Source organism: Diadema setosum, chromosome 1 (assembly GCF_964275005.1).
Source record: "Diadema setosum chromosome 1, eeDiaSeto1, whole genome shotgun sequence".
Taxonomy (NCBI): Eukaryota; Metazoa; Echinodermata; class Echinoidea; order Diadematoida; family Diadematidae; genus Diadema; species Diadema setosum.
In genome coordinates this window covers 43,738,874-43,759,506 of record NC_092685.1, presented here as the reverse complement: position 1 = coordinate 43,759,506, position 20,633 = coordinate 43,738,874, and the positions used below count along the sequence as shown (strand labels likewise).

Here is a 20,633-nt window from a genome sequence, read left to right as displayed (position 1 = left end):
ATCACATACATGGGCTCTCTAACCTTGTCACATAATACAACTACAAAAGAACGCCCACGACACAAGTCAAGACTCTGTGCCAGTACTGATAGGTGCGCCTCCGAACGACCTCTACACAACATCAGTCACGTATCTTTGGAAAGAGGTGAAAGGTCGTTGCTCCAATAACGTCAATCCTTTGAGAAGCACCACACAATTCTTTTGCCTACAGTAGATTTTTGTCCTTACTGACATATGAACAGGATAACTATCACAAGTAATACAAGGTGGGGGAGGGGAACGGGTCACTTTTCCAAGGCAATTGATAATGGGGCATGTGGAGAGAAAAATGACCTGCAGTCGAGTGAGAATAATTGATACCCAAACACAGCGGATAGGCTCATTACAAACAGCCTTGGTATGAAGGCGTGGCACAATGTAAGCATATCACAGGAAGTTACAATGAGAATCTGATTATTGAGTATACAAGTGGCAGAAAATGTCTGCAGATCCAGTCTCCTTTCTATAAACATGTACATAGGTACAATATTTGTACTAAAACAGCAATATATTTTGACAATTTGACCACTCATATGGTGACATGTTCATGTTTTCTTGCCTTTACAATGTAATTTGGTCAGAGTATAGAAAAATGGGAAGATGACACTGTTACCAAATTTCATCAGGGTCTGTCGTCTCTAATGTGTAAAAAGGATTCAAATCTTTCTAGACCATTGCAGGAGACACCTTATCTGGAATTCTGCATTACTATGCACAAACTCCAACAAGAGATCAAGTTGACCCTTTGCTAATGAGAAAGGCATGAGCCATGAATTGATAACGTTGGCATTAAAACATATCAGAGGCACAGGGTGCAGATTAAATCTTAGATGTGAAATGGGCTTTTTATCATCAATCACTCCATCTATCGGATACCAATCATTTGCTCACTCGCTCTTTCCAAAGTCCCGGAGGGGGAATTTTTTTGATCAGATTACAAGTATAAGGAGGCAGCAATGCACACATAGAATAATGACAGTCACAGCAGGACGCTGCAGAGTAGGTTTTTTGGTGGCATATTCTCAACACACATTCTTACACTCTTCTCATATGACAAATCATCTTTCAAACAAATCATCACATACCACATATTACAATACAGATTACATCTATGGATATAAAGACACCTTGACATCACCAATGCTGACTTACACAATTATGTCACTGTCAGGGGGAGGGAGTAGAATTGTAATATCTATCATGATTACTCTGCCAAAATATCCACGCTTGACTCATTTGCACTCGCAAAATTCTTCCCTTTGCATTTTAGCATACAAGTGCCCAATAACTTCAATGCATTGCAGAAAGCGAAGCATCAACAAAATACAAAAGAGGGGGGAGGAACCTCCCCACCCCCCCCCCAGAAACTCTTTTATGATCACAACATAAATTCATTACCCTCCCTCCTCCCCTCCCCCCCCCCCCCCCCCCCCCGAGAAACAAACAAATAAACAACACATCAAAAGCATCCCTGCAAAAACCACCAAAAACAACAATAAAAGAATCGACAAAGCATTCCCAAATCATGTGCTGGTTACTCCCTTCAGAGAACGATTAAATATTCACAGCACCATAAAAAAAAACACGTTGTGAAGATGTCTGGATTATTGGGTAAGCTCAATCGTCCTTTTTCTCCTGACTAGGTTTGACAGCCGCCTGTTCTTGCGAGCCTTCTGCGGCCTCCACGGCAGGCACGGCGCCCCCATTGGTGGCAGGCTGATCAGCGCTTTCGTGCATCTCACCAGTGGTGCCAAACTCATTCACTCGCTTGTAATCCGTCGGGTAAATGTAGCGCTGATACAAGAAAATTAGAAAGATGACGTCTGCATGGAGGAAAGAAAAAGAGGGCAAGAGGAATCAAATCTTGTCAAAATGACCCAACGTCATTCAATTATAGACAATGCTGACTTAAAAATTGTGCAACACACAAATTTTTTTACTTTGACTGAAAATAAATTTTGGATTAAAATGAGTATGATTATCAGTTTGGGCACCACACTGTTGTCTGTTTAGTTTCTTTGCACAGACTCAAAATTTGTACTCATTCATACGCTAAGGCAGTCTTAGGAACTGTGACATTAATCTGCAGAAATGTGACAGTGCTGCTTACAAATTAGATACACAGAATGGATGGAAAGGACTTATGCCACTTTGAGTTCAGTGGCAAAACTGCACCACGACGATATCATGTATTCTTGCTAGTGATACTCCAGAACACTTATGACCTTTTGCTACCAATTGATGAGCTTGATATGGAAATCACAACTACATTTCTTTCACCTGGGACCTGTTTTATGAAGAGTTAAAATTGATTATAAAGTTGATTTCAACTGTAAGTCCATGGCAGCCTGCGTGGTAAGGGAATTTAAAATCAATTTTATCTTTTGATAAAACGGGGCCCTGTTCTCAAAAGATGAGCTAGTCAATTTGTAATACATGTCCTTGCTTTCTTGATAAGATTGCTGTGGTTAGGGGAAGAAAGAGATGACCATCTGCTGCTTTGTTGCACTCACCATCTCTTAGACAGCCTATACGATAGAGCGTAGGCATCTTGATGACAAACGCGAATATGTCATCGATGAAGGTGTTGAGTGCCTTGTAGGTCAGCATTCGCCACGGTAGATGGGCCACTGACTTGAGTTTGTAGTTGATGAACAGTTGTGGAGTCATCATGATGAATCCTACCGGTAGAAAGAGAGCGACACAGGTTCAACATTTTGTTGTATTAAAGGTATTGTTTACCACTGGGAGCAGTGATTTAAAAAATGTTTGCGTTATCACATTTGATGCATATGTGTAGGTCAGTTGTATCACAAAACATCCTACCACATAAAGATTTTGCAATAAAGCCTAAAATATGCGGAGATATCATTATTTTTCTCACTAAACCATAACTGCAGATGGTTTAGTCTAGAAACAATTTCATCATAACTATTGTTCACATTTTGTATATTTAACAATACTTAGCAATGACTATAATGATCAAAATTTTTGCATTGGTTGTTTCTATCCCTAACCCACATTTTTGAACTATTTGGAAGTACATAAGCTGTGCGTTTGTTTCATCTGTAAATGGTAACTAAGGTCTTTAATATGGAGCAGAATCTGCCTGAATGTGTCTTGTGTGCAGCACTGGAAAGACAACCTATGATCTTCAACTTCTACACTACTAAACATTTTTAGTTTTTACTGGGCATCTGGTTATCTGTAGCACACTAAAAAAAAAAAAAAAAAAAAGTTCCTTCACTTTGTGTAGAATCTGTCTCATCATGGTGTAACGTATCAAATCTTGGAAGAGATCTCCACACTTTGCAAATTACTTTTGCCACAACTGAATTTACAAAATGTACCAGTCCTGAAACCACTAATCATCTCATGCATTCACATGAACATAGAAAAGCATTCTAACTACACTTTGAAGGCAGGTACACAATGTCATATATGTCACTATGACAACAATGCAAGCTGAAAAAGTCTCATGTATACTGTTGAACAGTAAAATAACTGACATAAGAAAATAGGGCAAGGCACAGTTGCAGGTAAAAAAAGAAAAAGAAAAAGAAATAATAACAATAATTCTTAAAAAAAAAAAAACACCTAAAAACCCACAATACTTCAACGTGGCCACATTGGACGTGAGAAGATTTTGGAAAAGAAGTGGAACAAATCCCTCTACACTGGTACTTGTCATCTCTATACAATGTATAGGTTAATTAAAATCATATAGGAAGATTACCCCCGCCCCATTGCAGGGTTTTTCCCTGACCCAAGAAGAAGCTCCTGTGAACGTTGGGTCTTCAACGCCAGCCATTAAAATGCAAAAACAACATCCTACATATGAACGGGCCCCTCGGGAGCTCTGATCTCTATCTCTCTCGATCTCTTTCTCACCGAATGTTAGCAGGAATCCATAGAGCATGTTGAGCACAAAGGAGTACCAGCCCTTGTGCTCCTGATATAGGAGTGAGTAGATCGCATAGCAGACAAGCAGTGGGTAGAGAAGCCATGACAGATACTTGAAGGCCATCTGAGGAGAGCGGTAAGACGAGAATGATGATAATAATAATAATAATAATAATAATAATGATAATAATAATAATAATAATAATAATAATAATAATAATAATAATAATAATAATAATAATAATAATAATAATAATGATAACAATAACAATAATGATGATAATAATAATAATAATAATAATAATAATAATAATAATAATAATAATAATAATAATAATAATAATAATAATAATAATGATAATAATGATAATAATGATAATAATAATAATAATAATAATAATAATAATAATAATGATAACAATGATAATAATAATAATAATAATAATGATAATAATAATAATAATGACAATAATAACAATAATAACAACACCAATAATTTATACAGCGTATAATAATCTAGAAGATTTTCTATGCGCTTCACATAACTTCAGTCTTATGCATATCAGAAAGCAGGTCAAGTTTTCAGCCAGTTTTCAACAGTTCTACAAATTGTTTGGTGCCTGTTTCAGCGCTAATTCTGTTTGGCAACAAGAAATTTCGTTCACTCAATCATAAATCTATATTTTATGTGACTCTTTGTTTTTTGTTTTTCTCTTTTTAGAAAAAAATAATGTAAAGTAGCACATGATATAACCAGGTTTATGTAATAAAATGGTTGTGTAATACAAATGCACAGCACGATTGTCAAACATTTCAAACAAACAAGCTCAGTATCATGGTGATGATGGTGATGATGACAGACGATGACAAAGAAAAAAAGTCAGTTTTCAAGATGCATGCTTGGCTATGGTAGACAAAATACTGCATGGGAATCAAGAAGTCAACCACCATTTTAGGAAGACTTCAGCAATACACTGGTACTTGAAAGCCATCTTGTGTGATGGGATTGTATAGAAAGAAGCATCCTCAGTTACACCGACAACATAATTCAGACAAGTACAAGTCTCGTAAAGGTTGCACAGAACTGTGCAACCTGCTAATTTTATGAGTAGAAGACAATATGATCTCCAGCAAACATACCTCAAGACTGTATGGGTAATTTTGCATAAAGCTTAACCAGAAAGCTTTTCAAGTTGCTCTGACCATTACCTGTCCAGATCTATAAAAAAAAAAAAAAAAAAAAAAAAAAAAAAAAAAAAATCTTAAGTATCTACAGACTACCTGTGTGGTATTTTAGGCCAACTCACCTTATCATACTCCTTCGTGCTTGACTCTGTGTAGGACTCCTTGTCGGCAAAAGTGAGCTTCGGTATTATACCAAATATCATGCTCTCTCTGTCGAACTGAAAACAAAATGTCACAAAGAGATTGCAGGATGACCAGAACTATTTACAATCTCTCCAACCTCTGTGAAGCACACCAAGAAAAGCATTTATCCAAGAGCATGGCAAATAAAGAAGAGTAAATTAATATGAGTTATCAGCCCTCCTTATATTTGATAATTTTCATCTTCAAATGAAATTAACTGGGTACTAGAGAGAAGGCAAACCATTCTACATACCAAATCTTCATGTATCTTTTCATGACGCACACATTTCCAGCATCACACATGAAAGCCAGACACTCAAGAGATGCAACAAGAAGAAATTTAATTATCTATGTCTCATAAACAATGAGACTGCATATGACATGGCATACTGAAAAATTATAGAAAGGAGTATTTTGCAGGCAATGCTTAACATCATCCTTTCTATCTTGATTTCTCACAATCACTTTCCTGACCCTCCCAAAACAATAGATGTTGAATGAACTTTCCTTCTTCCAGAACATTCAAATAGAATCGACAAGACGATCAATGTGTCATACCAAGTACGTGAGTGCTACATGTGAGTGTGGGGTCAGTGTACATAATATACCTGTGTGTGTGTTTAACTATATCTGAGACATAGTTCATGAGTGGTGCATGACCTCACTGACCTTGAGGGTCGTGACCTTTGTGATCTTCCAGCAGTCGATGAGGAGGCCGATGAAGACGCTGACCTTCACCACGAAGTTGGTCTCGTTGTCCAGAATGTAGAGCAAGACCACCAGGGACTGGAACACGCCAAAGAAGACAGAGCGTACTGACAGGCCGGCCAGCGACTTACGACTGTTCCAGAACTGGATGTCTGGGGCACAAAAATGAATGAAATGCAAGCAAGGTTATTTTCTATGATTTGGCATCAAGTCATTATTCATAAGGACAGTGAGACATTCAAACAAAATGAAAAAGAAGACATATGCACTGTAAAGAAGTCGTGTGAAGAGGTTTCATCACTGGCTATCAGTGAAATGTACACACTGAATGTGGATGGTGTTGGAAACTCGGATTTCAGGGATATGTGTATGATGAACACATTCTGTAGCTGTTAACACTTGGTGGCCACGAAAATGAATAATATCAATTAACTTAATAAAATTGACTTAGTATGTATCTCCAAAGACAATCCAAAAGCTTTTACCCCTTCTATTTGTAAGAAAAAAAAAAAGAGTCACAGTAACAATTGCAATAATTTCAAATTTGTTCTTCTTCCAGTAACTGTACTGCTACCACAGAAAACTGCACTAGTATGATGGTAAAAAAAAGGAACGAACATCAAATTATTGATTAATGAGACAAACAACTCTTCTTCAAAAATAATACACTTCACTTTAGTTCTACACAGGCAATTTGATTCTTCCTACAAAGAAAAAGGAGGAAGGCTGACTGTACTTACCATTCTTGAATGCCAGGAATTCGAAGACACTGTGCACGATGGAAACAACAAATGTCAATCCCAAGAGGTATGGGTTGGTCTCAAGGATGGCTCTCTGAAAGGAAAAAGACAACAAAACAAGACAAAAACGAACATGAGACACATTCCCACAGATCTTATCAGAGTCTGTATGCAGGCCTCGAATTAACCGACGACCATGGCCGTCGGTGCCTCTCTCGTTGGCCGCAATGCCTTTTTTTCCTTGATCAAAGTTACGGCCAAAAAAAATGTGCCCTTTTTCTTGTGGACGTGGTGCCCTTTTAGAATGAAAGTTATTATTTATGACGTATAATATGCCCTTTCTCAAAGTCTACACTTTAAAGGTACTAGCGCACATTTGCAAACCCACGAAAATCAAAACTGCATAAAACAGGTCCAATATGACTTCAAGTACAAGTTATAACAGTAACATACCTCACCTGTCGCTCTTTGTCTATACCATTCGATAAAAGAGAGAAAATCATCGTTTTAAAATGAATTTTCAAACAGGGTCAACCCGACCCAAAATCGAATTACGAGCGCGGGCTATAGCTACGTACATTGTACATGTAACACGCTAGCGAGCGTTATACGCATGCATACGGATTACGGTGCATTTTCATTTATTTTTATGAAAGTAATGGACTATAATTGGAACGAAATTTTGCACAGGTGTTACTGCAATCATACCCAAACTCCATGCTAACTATGAGACCAATTGCTGCAGGTTTACAAATGTGGGATAATACCTTTAATAAGCTTGAACAACTTTCCTGATCTCAAATATCATACCTTCAGTTCACTCGCGTCCCAATATATCTGATTCAAACTCAAAGTATCTTTCCGAGATGCGAGACAACGTGTAGAAGTCTACATACCTGTACGCCTGACCGGCTTTTACCGTCCCGACTGCCTCCGCAGCGCAGCGGCCATAGAGTTACTAGCTAGGCAGTGGCGGGCGGGCCGGAGCAAGTGGTCGCAAGCCATGCTAAAAAATGCCAGGCCTGTCGGACGGCTGCAAGCATTGCCATCTCTCTCGCTCTGCATTCATGCCCGCATGCTCAAAGCAAAATGGTGCCGGAAGCGCTCTAAAGCGAGCGCGGCGTACGCGTTGAGAACGTACTGTATTACAGAACCTACATTGTATTGCGTATGGCCTACTGCCCAACGTCGTCTGCTGCGGAGAGATCTTATGCGTGCGTGCGCTGCTGGAGTGTAGCAACACGGCATTCACATCCAACATGCCCTTTCCAATGTGGCCTTGGTGCCCCTCTGACTGACCTAAGTGCCCTGGCCTCTTGGAAAAAGTGCCCTTTTCTAAATGGCCTTGCCCCTCCAAAATCCTATTTCGAGGCCTGTGTATGTATGATAACTTATTTGTGTCAACTCTTACTTCTGGTATCACAAACTTGTAGGATTTCAGGGAGTGGAAATTCTCTCATTCTATGTGATGTGATGCAAGCAAAAATAGCTAAAAGAGGGCAATGTCTCTACCATATCATATCTGTGTGAATTTAAACTCTTGGGCCCGAATTCACAAAGTTGGTACAATCTTTTTCCATGGTTTAAACCATGGACAAGATTGTACCACCTTCTTGAATTCGGGCCTTGGTGAATTATGTAATGATTGTCAAATGCACGACTGACAGTCCAAAAACACAAGGTTCAATTTCCTCAACAAAGTGTGAAGAATTATTACAGTTCCACATTGTCCACTTTCACAATGTACTAATCTTTAAGTATTGTATAGGTTTTTGCTAAAATACCAACTGCATATTTGAATAAGTATAAAAAGCAAGCATCACATTATCACTTTATGGACAACAGTTATGCATGTTCACCCCATAGCTGACATGGCATTTTCATGACAGTATTCCTTGAGATGAATGAAGAAGCATTTCACCCTTGCAACAGGCAACTCCTGAACCTAGATCTCGTCAATAAATTGATCAGCACATACCGGTATGCAAATCTCTCTAAAGCTCCGCCCAATGCAATGATGGCTTCATAGTGACGCTCTAATCTTCATATTGCGAGTAGGCTATCATATCCTTACCTTCAGTCCATCTTCCTCTTCATCATCGTTGCCTTGCTCTTCTCCAAGCATCATCGTCCACTGGTTCCTCATCGTCTGGGCTGCATAGAACTGGAGCTTGAACAGGCCCATGGGGGTGTACGTCAATCTCAGGGGAAGTGTTCTATCGCAAACAAGATTGAGTCAGGTTAGCAAGTTATCATACCATTCTGAAGTACTGCGAGGCAAAGACTAACACTAGAAGAATTTCACTCTGAAGCAAGTCATTTCAAAATTTCTCGCTTAGGTGCAAAACTGACCCCCACCCCACCCCCAAACCCGAACACTTTCTGAAAGCTATGATCACATATCAATTGTATGGTGTCTGTTTGAGAAAGTATGTGAAATCAAATTATATTTCTGTAGCATTTCTTCTCATTGTTAGAGAATTACAGTCAAGCTCTGGTCTGAAGTTCTTCCGTAGTATGATCAGATAATCAAACATTGTACAACTCACCACTTCATACTCACATAACCCTTTTTCTATTACTCAGCACCATCCCCATGATGTACAATAAATCTTGCTTTAGTCAACATGATAAGAAAAGAAAAAGAAAAAAATTAGGACTATCTTACTGTGACAACTTTCATGATTTGTTGACCTCTGCAATGTCAACTATCGTGGGATGACGTGACTGAAACATACAGCTTGCATTGCTTTGGCTCTTGCATTAGACGAATATAAAACCATTGGATTGAGGATAATGCCCGTCAGCTTATATATTGTTAACTAAACTACCACAGACTAGTTGGAGTAATTGTCATTACTACTACTTACGGTGTGGTGTCATTGATGGGCTGGTATTCACTGTTGAGATTCCAGTAGTCATTGATGAAGATAATTGGATAGTAATCTCCGGAAGGATGAAACTTGACCACTGGAATACAAAATATAGCATTACGTCATGAATGAATAAAGAAATAATGTCTTCCACTTAAGTAAGTCTCCTGTTAGTCTCCTCATAATCCCACCATATGAGTGTGTAAATGATACTGTTCATTAGTTTTGAAAAACATACAGGTGTGGTTGCCATTAACATTTTTGAAAATTGCAACTTCTTGACAAATTGCCCTTCATCAAAATAAATACATATCAATTATTCAGCGTTTTTTAATAACAGCCATGATAAAAATTTATAGGCATGTGTACTTAGGTCAGAAAGCTCTACACACAGAACCATTAAAGGACAAGTTCACCTTCATTAACATAAAGATTGAGAGAATGTAGCAATTTTAGTAGAACACATCATTGAAAGTTTGAGGAAAATCGGACAATCCGTTCAAAAGTTATGAATTTTTGAAGTTTTTGTGCAGTCACTGCTGGGTGAGAAGACTACTGCAGTGTATGATGTCACATGCGTACAACCATATAAGGAAAATATAAAGAGAATTTCACAAAATTTCATCTTTTGAAAAAAGTTCACATTCCCTTGACTCGTTACTGACATATGTTATGGGTAATATTATTCCTATTGTCTTTAGAAAGAGGCAAGTCAAGTGCTCTTTTATTATGCGAAAAAAGTGAAAATATGTTGAATTTTCTTTACATTTTCTTTACACTGTTGTACTCATATGACATCATGAGCCTTAGTAGTGTCCTCATCCAGCGGTTCCAACACAAAAATTTTACAAATTCATAACTTTTGCATCAATTGTCCAATTTTCCTCAAACTTTCACTGATGTGTTCTACTAATATTGCTGCATACTCTCAATCCTTATGTTTATGAAGTTGAACTTGTCCTTTAATTTGAAAGAACAATGACTTTGCTGTATAAATTCTTGTACAGACATTGTAAACCTGGTACACAGTTGTTGTGGCCAAGAGTTCCTGTCCTTAAAGAGAGAACTTTATCCAGGAAAACAGTCAAATCAATGCACCATATCAGCAGGAAAATTGGGCAAAATGAAGACTTATGATAATTTGAATTCGGCATGATGTCATTCAACATAGTATTGAAGGCAATGTAAAGCTTTTACACTTCCAACGCACATGTGTACACTATCATATAAACACAGTCTTTGGGTATCTTACAGATGCTTAGCATAAGAAGTCGCTTGGATAGATTCTTACTCTTGTCAAGGGGTTGAGGGACACTGCCGGACTTCCACGGGGAGTGATCGTGGACCAGGGCTATCGTCAGGTTCGGATGCCAGTGGGACAGGATCTCAACTGGTCCTTCCTCCTCAGCCCTCTGCCAAAACAAAAAGAGATCCACATCATATTGATATAAAACCCATGATTCTCCTCATCATCTTCTCATCATGATGGAAGCACATCACATTGATAAATGTAGACATGATCCTCCCATTAAAGTGTGCTCCACTAAGCAATGGAAAAACATTCCCTGATGTGAACACAATTCCAATGTCTGGACCACTATAGGTGCAGTCACACTATGTGGTGTAGTTTCCCTACCAGCTATTTTGCTTCTCACAGTTTGGGCAGTGTGAATGCACTTTTCAAAGATTTACCAGTGAAACTTCCTGCATGCACATGAGAAGTTTCTTGCTTCTTACAAAACTATGCGTTATAGTTCTGCGCAGTGTGACCGTGTGTGGCTGAAAATTCAAGAAGTTTGTGACATAATGAAATGAAAATATACAAGTACAGTTGACCCTCTCGTATCCGGACAAGTCGGGCCCATCCGGATAAGGGATTTGGCCGGATACGGGAGACTCAATGCTTTATACATGTACATATACATACACATGTACTGATGTAGCCCATTGTAGTACCACATGTAGTAATGTGTATACTGCAACCTTTTCATTGTTACATTTGGGGATGTTTGGGGATGTTGAAATGTCTGGAGGCAAGCAATTTGGAAGGAAATTTGATGTAATGTATCTAATGTTAATCATGTTGGAAGTAATATGTAATTCATGTGTGTTTGGGTAGGAGTTGTCAAGGAGTTGGGAATCCCCCTTTCCTCCCGTAATTATTAAAAAAAAAATCACGGCGAGATTGCGTCCATATAATAGAGAGATCCGGATAAAGGGAGGCCAGATAAGAGAGGTTCAACTGTAGGTAGTTCCCTATCGCTGAAACTACACATAGTTTTGTCTGTAGTGTGACCGTGTGCTCAAACTTCTGGAAGTTCTTTGGAAGCAAACTATGCATAGTTTTATGTAGTGTGACTGCAACTATTGACACATTACAGAATGCAGTTAACTCCTACTGTGCCAGGGACTCTAGACAGTGTATACACTGCAATGGGGTTATTCTACGCTAAATGGCACTCAAATCACATAAAATGGTTACCAACAAGTAAATGGCAATTTGAAGACAATTGTATATATGACAATGCCAACTTAACTCCATGCCATAAATTACTATTGTTTATATCCAAATAAAATGGTCTTATTATTGAAAAAAAAAAATAAACTTTATCACAAAGAACACACCAAACAAGAGTAAAAATCACAGTCTGTAGATATCAGAGAAAATAAACATGAATGTTTGTGCTGATTTTTGATACTCACTATAGATACTCAATATTAATTCAGAGTCTCATATCTTTTTCTTGGGGTTGGGGCAATATATACACACACAAGTTCTCACTGTCAACTATACGTTGGATGTCCTTTTCTCACCTTAATCACTTCTGGGTCAGCCTCTGTTTCTCCTGTTAACAGATTTTTGGTTTTCTGGAAGCGTCTCTTTTTAAATTTGTTTATCCCTGCAGGTAAGCACATTTAAAAATAAGGAAATGTGAAACATCAAGAAATGCCAATATAAAAAGAAATAATGCCTCCGGCGACACTTTGTGGCAGAGGCATAAAAATCACAGCAAGTATGATACACTACTCACTCTAAGGAACAAGCTTGTCACGAAGCTGCATTCAAGCTATTTGAGATTGTCAAAAGTTTACACACATATACATATCATTTAAACGATGTAAGCCTATATAAGTGTGTGCAAGTATTTGCCTAGTTTCAATCATCAAACATTATGTGTGTGTATATATAATATATATAATGTGTGATAGTTGAAACAGTACAAATGGACTAAAAAGTGTTTCACTTCATTAAAAAAAAAAAAAAAAATGACATTGAAATCAACTTTCAACTTTCTCATTTGATGCAAGCCTTTTCATAACATTCACACCGTTCGCTTCAAAGATGTGAGCTTCTTTCATCATTAACTTTTTCTACCATTAAATAGCTTGCCTCTTCAATAATGGTATACAAGCAAACTTCAGCGCCTACTATAGATTCAGAAACTACCATAGATCAAATACAAATCTTTTTTATTCTTAATTCTGTTCTAGACCACAGTAGGTGGGCACATCATAACTTTACGATTACTTGACATACTGCCACTATATATATGTATATCTGAATATCAGTCCTTGTCCTAATATGAGTAATCATTTAGTCAAGCAATCATCATATTTGAATTTAACTGCTGCCGAGAAACTAGATACCGCTGATGATCTTCCAAATTTCACATTACTTACTTTTGCTCATTGAGACGGTATACTTTTTGGTGTATTTCCCCCTCTGTCTTGGGTCTGGCGAGTAGCCCGACTTTGTGAAGAATATATGCATGTAGATGGATGCATTGTTCATTATACTCTGGAAAGGGTGGGAAGATAAGTGAGAAACACATATTTCCACTATGACACTACCATTGTGACAGCACTCACATGCAAAGTGTGTTGGGGTTCGACCACAACATACTCACAATCATTCTACACTGCTCACTGGAATGCTTCCATTTTCTCACAAAGTCAACTCAATCTGCCAGAAGTGCATGGCCCTTTATCTAAATTTTGACCAAGTCCATTGGTCTTGACCACTGAACCTCACAGACTGGTCTTTAATCCTCTCTGCACCGAGGAAATATTCCATAATTTGTTTCTATACATCGCTAAAATAACATACCTGGACTTTCCTATGGGTTAAAGTGGTCAGAAAATGTTTATGACATGAAATTACTTTTTTACTGCTTGTAACATTGCAGCACTTGCATCAAAGTTTGAATTGTAAAAGAATTCAACATTGTGGCCCTTTATTGCAAACTGAGGCAAGAAATTTCACTCAAACATGGCTTTCCAGAAGTAAAATTCTTTCATATCTTGCTGCTATTATCACCAGAGTTTATTGGAGTTTATTCATAGTACAATATTTTGATATCAAATGGCAGGTTAAAAGGAATCTATGAATTCTGTAAGCACTTTGATATCAAGAGATATCAAGACAGTCTTCTGAGGACATCTCAAAGACTTGAATACACAATTGGTGCAAATCAAAATGAAATAACAAATCCTCACAAGACACCAATTCTGCCATTCAACTTGATCCTCAAAATTTCACAGCACTAACCTCTGTCGCTTCCACGTCCCCCTCAATCTCAAAGGTGCCATCCCCATTGGGTCCGCCTGTCCAGTCCCCATACTCCAAGTCCTCTAGCTCCCAGAAAAGTTGCTGGGTGTTGTTGAAGTCTGTAAAGATCTCATCCTCTGAAATGTAAACTCTCAGGTCCTGTATAGATTTAAACACAAAACAAATGATGTTAATACAAAAGGTACAGTGAAATTGTTTGAGAGCCAAACACTTGCAATTATGGTTTGTCGATAGCTAGCTCATAAACCTAGTATTTGTTCGTATTTGTTTTTCTCATTGGTCTCTATTACGGTTATGAATGTGCATTTGATCAAATTAAACCAAGAATAATAAAATGACTACAACACCAGGCATATTCAAACTTAATCTGACAACCTCCTTTCACTTAAATAGGCTTTCCTCCTCTTTTCCCCCGGAGTGATCTTGCTGGTATTCAAGGGGGTGCAACGGTTTCTAAGTAGCAGCTGGAAATAATGGCGCTATTCAGTCAGATTTGATGTGCTGGTAGTTGAATGACTCAGATGTTCAAGTTGCGGGCTTGTTCAATGTTTGCCAGCTGCATGCACAGTTGAGATCACAAGATTCCCATCATGACACATGGTAAACAGATGTACATGTAAGTCTCTGTGTGTTCAAGGCTTCATTTTTGTCTCAAATTATCTTTCCAGATCACATGAATCATTGTCTGCATGTTGAGATGTTTTAAACTTAAAAACACTTGATGACCACATTATGTTAGTTTAAAAACAGCATAGTTATCTTATAGGTGTTTTGTATCATAATGTGAGTCATCATTTTAGGCTAGAATTACAATATTCTCCTTCAAAAGACTAAAAAATAATTTGTAAAGGAGGTATCTTTGGGATATTGCATACATATGAATTCAAACCACAAACAGTATCCTAAACATATGCAGTAATGATTCAAAACTCCTGATGGGATGATAAATCTTGACTCTATGAAAACTTGCTGTGAAAATTGCCAGGGGACATGGCCGAACCTACCATCACGGTACCCGTAGGGAAGAGATTGGTGCCCGGCTTCCAAGATGAGGTGGAGACCCCGCCAGCCCCTGAAGAGTTGTCTGCTGGAGTGCTGGACTTGCCCCGGAAGAAGCTCATCACCATGTAAATGACAAACATGCGGAACGCCATCCCCTTGATCGTCTGCCACATGTTGGGCTGTTGTGCCTGCTGTTGCTGCTGCTCACCATTGGCGGCAACCTGCAACACACACACACACACAAATGTGGCATTGTTGGAAGCAAAAGAATATTTTGAGAATGCACATACAATGCACACTAGCCTTATATGTGTAACAACCTATACCTGGTAGACTGACTTTGTCAAACTGAAATGCTTCACTTAAAATGTAATCCCGGGGCGCTCCTTGTATACAGTTATACTGTGGGAGCGCCCCGAGTCAAAAGAGTGCTATGTCTGTACCGGTATGTTGTAAAAGAAACACAAATTTTTGTGCCACTATAAGTTTTGTGTTTTACCAGCAAAAGGCTTACTTTTATAATATACATACGTTTTTTTCCTTATTAATACGATACGTTCACTTGTCAATTTCCACATTAATCCCACGTAGTCTTGAAAAGACGTTTTTCTACGAGTTCATATCCATCCCTTCCGTTCATTCTCTGGCTTTCGATGCAACCTTTGTGTGGCACTTTGTGCATTGATGATATGAATATGCACGAGAGTCGTGATGATTTTAGCCTTTGAACAAGGCCCTTTCGCTGCGCGCTGCGCTGTGGCGAGCGAAAGGGTTCAAGTGAAACACGCCCACACCAGCAGAGAGCAATTGGGTGCCACACTCATATGTACGCTTCGCGTTGGGACTGGTCACAGTTACTTAAAACGTATCTTACATCAAAGAGGAATGCACCACTGCATATCCTTGTGACAGGTATGTTATACACTAATATCAACTTGTTCAAGAATAATTAAAGGGCCTAATGTAATAAACATAAAAACAAGAGGGGGTAATAAAACTTATAAATATGTTTTTGTTAGCATCCAATATCAACAAAGCTACCACTTTTTGCAGCCTGCTCTTGCATGAAATGACGACCGACCTAAATTTATAATTTTCTGCGCGCTCAATTAACCAGTCGCTGGAGATCTGCACGCTCATGCAGCTTCTCAATGCTTATTTGTGAAAATATTTGGACTGTTTTTCGCTCGTTCTCAGCTAGAAAAAGTTGTGATATTGGCATGATTTCAAAGCTTAATTTCTCGAGATTGAAACATCATTTCGCCATGAAATTTTAAATAAATTTTATGTCTTAAATTTAATGACATAGACCCTAATTCTCTTTCATATGAAATTGTTCATAATCGACTTTTCAAAGAATTTCAAAAGTAAGAAAAACACTCCAGACACCCTACTGCTTTGCTATCCACCTCCGCATCTGATAGACTTTGCACACAGTGAAGACGCACTCGCAGAACAAGTCAAGAGGATACCACAATATAGCCGCATAACCACATGACAATGCAAATTGAGTCAGTTTCCACACGCTGCAACACGTTGTCTACACACAAACTGGCAATTGCAATCAATCGCTATTCGTGTCCATTGACCGGGTACCGGGTATGACCACACGCGTACACGTCCTGCTCAGTACAATAGAATTAGAAACGTAGAAGTATCTACAGTACTGTAGTGCAGTGCCCATTCAACACCGACTGTCACGCAGCAGCAGTACAGTGCAGTGTCAGCGTGATGAGTGAAGTAACCAGTGTACGGTGACTTTTTCAACCGTAAATACTACATTTGAGAAATCTCTATATTGCAACTATCCGCATCAGACACATGGCAACAATCATGAGTCGTTCATCTTATAAAACTTACCTCTCCATTTTGTGGCACAACTGCATTTCCCGAACCCTGACTAGAATCAGGCGATTGCCTTGGCACTGCACTGGTGGACGCCATATTTGCTCAAGTTATATGATTCGCTTGTTACCCCATTGACAGATTGCACTGCGCATTTATGCAGTTCTGAGTTGACAAAGGAGCATCGAAAATTTAAATGCCATTCACTGCTAACATGTCGCTATTTGCATGTTAGCATGATACTCACACCATGGAGCTACTACACTGTATCTCTGCAAGGAGGTTTAAGAGATGGAGTTCCAACTGGCTGTAATTATTCAAACAGTTGTCACTTTTCTATTGATGTACAAAAGAATTCCACAGGTGCATCTTTGCCTTTGGTGGCGGGGTTTGATGCCGCCGTCTTGCTGAGCAATCTGAAGATTCATTTTGAACGTGAACTGAATGTTGGCTATATTTTGCTTGTTTATCTATTAAATGAAACGAAATCTCACTGAATGATAAAGCTCATTAAACAAAGGTCAATCCCTTCAAGAAATATGTGCAAAAGTGTAAATCAGAGCTGTATCATGTGAAAGTGTTTAAAACCGTACCCTCCCGGAGAGCCGGTTTTATCACTTTTCCACTTAATTCCTCCAAATAAAACTGATATGGAATAATTTTCGAGTATGATTCTATATCAGATTAGTGGCCGGGCACGGCCAGTCGAGTAATTTTCATTTTCATTTCATCATTTTTTGCGCAATTTCTATTCGCGCATCCCTGTGTTTTTACCATTATATACCACCTATCTTTTATAAGTAGGGATGGCGAAAAGTGATTACCATCACAAAGACATATTTTCGTTAGAAAGTGGCTGATGATTATGCAATGAGACATGAGTCAATTGTCTTCCTATCTGCGCGGCAGATCCAGTTTGCCACATGCTTCAAATACTTTCGAGTGGCGGCATCAAACGTGACTTCAAAGGAAATACGACAGTTGTGACTCCATTCTCTTGAACCTCCTTGATCTCTGTTAGTAGCTCCATGGTCACACCGCGTACCGTGAGTCGTCCTCATATTTTGTGAGAGAGGTCAGATACGACAAATTATCTGTGACCTATTTACTGTTCCCATTAATGAAGAGAGCCATATAGTTCCACACTCTTGTGTTATTTCTATCACCAGGGACAATAAGAGCACGTCGTGCAAACTCGAGCAGGTCCACTAATAAAAAAGAGTAAAAAAAAAAAAAAATGAGAATGCATCACGTGAATATTAATTGAGATTGAATGATAAAACTTCTTGAATTATCATCTTTATTGGCAGTGTGAAAATCAAGGAAAAGTTCTGTATGCTTCCACGTGATTGTCGGAAATGGAAACACAGTTACTCTTTCACACCTACTTGTATTCCCCATGCACTTCAAGAAATTAGCATTCCACCAAAAATGGTTGTACATACTTATAGGTTAACAATAATACCATTTGTAAGAACGCTCGGAGTACGGTAGGGATAACTTTATGCCTTTCAGTCTATTTGGGCTACTTTAGAAGAGACATTTGATTGTCATAAAACACTGTAGGCACCAACATAGGGAAGTGATTTGCAAGCTAGGAACCTTTTATAGCTTTGCCGCCTTTAAATTGTATTTACGTAGGCATAAAATAGCTGTTTAGTGGCTGTAGGAACAAAGTCCTTTCCGAAACTGAACTCGCGAGTCGGTAGTGACAAGTTTGAATACATGTACCAGATTTTACCTTTATACGTCTATCTTTCACTGATATCATATCACTGTTCGTTGAATCCTTGAACCGCACGCAATGACAACATCATTATTATGCGATCCCGAAAGAGCAGGAATTCTATAGGCCTAGTTCGCATTGAGGTCAATTATATCCTCATATTTTACAAAACTTCCATAGAGTAAAAGCCATGCGATCATACCTTTTAGATTCTTTTATCGGAATTGCAATATTTTCAGTCAAGTACGTGTAGGCTGCTTAGGTAATAGTTTATAAAGTTTGATAGAAATCACATTCTGTGATATATCCTTCATGATGACGACACTTAATGAAATAATTTCACATAGCTGTTGTTATTCTTTGCGATCTAAATTGTAGTGATAAAAGATATAATTATCGTACTTCTCATTGCAGTGGTTTTATCACAAACAGAGAAATCCATCATTTTTTCCCCTGGAAAAATGTAGAAAACATCATGTTAAAACATCCCAGTTTTGAAAGAATTGGAATCTCAAGCACTGCTATGCTTCTTGAGACATTAAAACCACACAGCCCCCCCCCCCCCCCCATTAAAAAGTAGTGAGGATCTTTTTTTTTTTTTTTTTTTTTTTTTTTTTTTACTCTTAAGGAAAGCAACTTTCTTGCGAAAGTTTTTTTTTTTTAATTCACCCTTCTGCTCCTGGCTGATTTTAACCCTCTCTTTCATGCTATCCATATAAACGTCGTATTCCTTTTTGTATTCTCCTCTTGGGTACCAAAAATAATTTCGATTATATTATACTTTGCTCGAGTTCACAATTGTTCCGTGCCGTTCGTTTTAATGTGTGATGGTTTTTTCAAATATTCCTGTTCGGTTTAATTAAGTTCAATTCAAGTGTGTTTTTACTTCCATCCAACAAAAAGGAAATAGAAATACAAAGTGCATTAAGCAATGCAGATCAAAATTCAAGTTATAAATACAAACTTTGCAATAGTGACAAAAGTAATTACAGAACGATGGAAAAGAGTGATTTATACTGAAAAGCTATAGGCTTTGTAAAACGCCGATCACTCGAAACACAGAATGTCAAAATCAGTTTACATATCCAATTTCATCTATTTACAGGTAGAACATTAGTATGTTCTACATATATGTCTATTCTGTTCCAAGTAATAAAAATATCGTACATAAGGGTATAGCACTTATTTTAAGGTATGATTCCATGATTTATAATTTTCCTAATGGAGAAGACCCGATAAAAGACACCAGTATATAGGAAATACGATGTAAAATTCATCTCTGCTGTGTGTTTAACTGCACCGTGAACATTGATTTACTCGGCATCCTATAAGTATGTACAGTCAGGGTTTACTTCTGTCGGCACAAAGTGTAAATCAGGGATAGACATACACAATTATGACCCTAAGATTGTGTATTATATATATTTTAGGTGATTATGACAATGTTTCCATTGCTCTTAGTTTGATACAATTTATCATATAACTTTGATTCATTGATTGTGGGTATGCACACACGCACATCCACCCACCCCCACACACACGCACAAACACACACACACATGCACACATACACACGCTCACACACTCACACACATACCCCACACACACACTCACACACACTTACCCCCTTTCCATACACATGCGCAAACAAGCACACACTCTCAAATACATAATTCAAGTTTCAATATTAATATTGTTCCTAGTGCAATATATTATTTTTGTGATCAAACATAGAGTATATTATATGGATTATTCTTCTTATAATTATCTCTTTTATAATTATATTTTGATGTTTTCGTCATTAATTCAGTTTACTTTTGATTGTTTTGAGCGTATTGTATACACTAGATATTGCCTTT

General features: G+C 38.0%; 1 protein-coding gene across 1 annotated transcript; it reads right to left on the bottom strand.

The window, feature by feature from the left end:
- Positions 1 to 1,500: 1,500 nt before the first annotated feature.
- On the bottom strand, positions 1,501 to 17,147 carry LOC140238539 (putative lipid scramblase CLPTM1). The gene is made up of 14 exons (XM_072318473.1): positions 17,064 to 17,147; positions 15,206 to 15,424; positions 14,181 to 14,339; positions 13,313 to 13,430; positions 12,446 to 12,531; positions 10,923 to 11,043; positions 9,629 to 9,728; positions 8,833 to 8,974; positions 6,759 to 6,852; positions 5,980 to 6,170; positions 5,250 to 5,345; positions 3,931 to 4,066; positions 2,553 to 2,720; positions 1,501 to 1,862 (listed from the first exon to the last, which is right to left on the bottom strand). The coding sequence occupies exons 1-14, from the start codon at positions 17,145 to 17,147 to the stop codon at positions 1,657 to 1,659; spliced, it is 1,920 nt and encodes a 639-aa protein (XP_072174574.1). The 3' UTR covers positions 1,501 to 1,656.
- Positions 17,148 to 20,633: the final 3,486 nt, after the last annotated feature.

Excerpts from the sequence above, each read along its gene's own strand:
- LOC140238539 (XM_072318473.1), bottom strand. The coding sequence starts at position 17,147 with ATGGCGTCCACCAGTGCAGTGCCAAGGCAATCGCCTGATTCTAGTCAG. Across the intron at positions 14,340-15,205 it reads TCCCTACGGGTACCGTGATG|GACCTGAGAGTTTACATTTC; the intron begins GTAGGTTCGGCC and ends AAATCTATACAG. Across the intron at positions 4,067-5,249 it reads GCACGAAGGAGTATGATAAG|ATGGCCTTCAAGTATCTGTC; the intron begins GTGAGTTGGCCT and ends CGCTCTCCTCAG.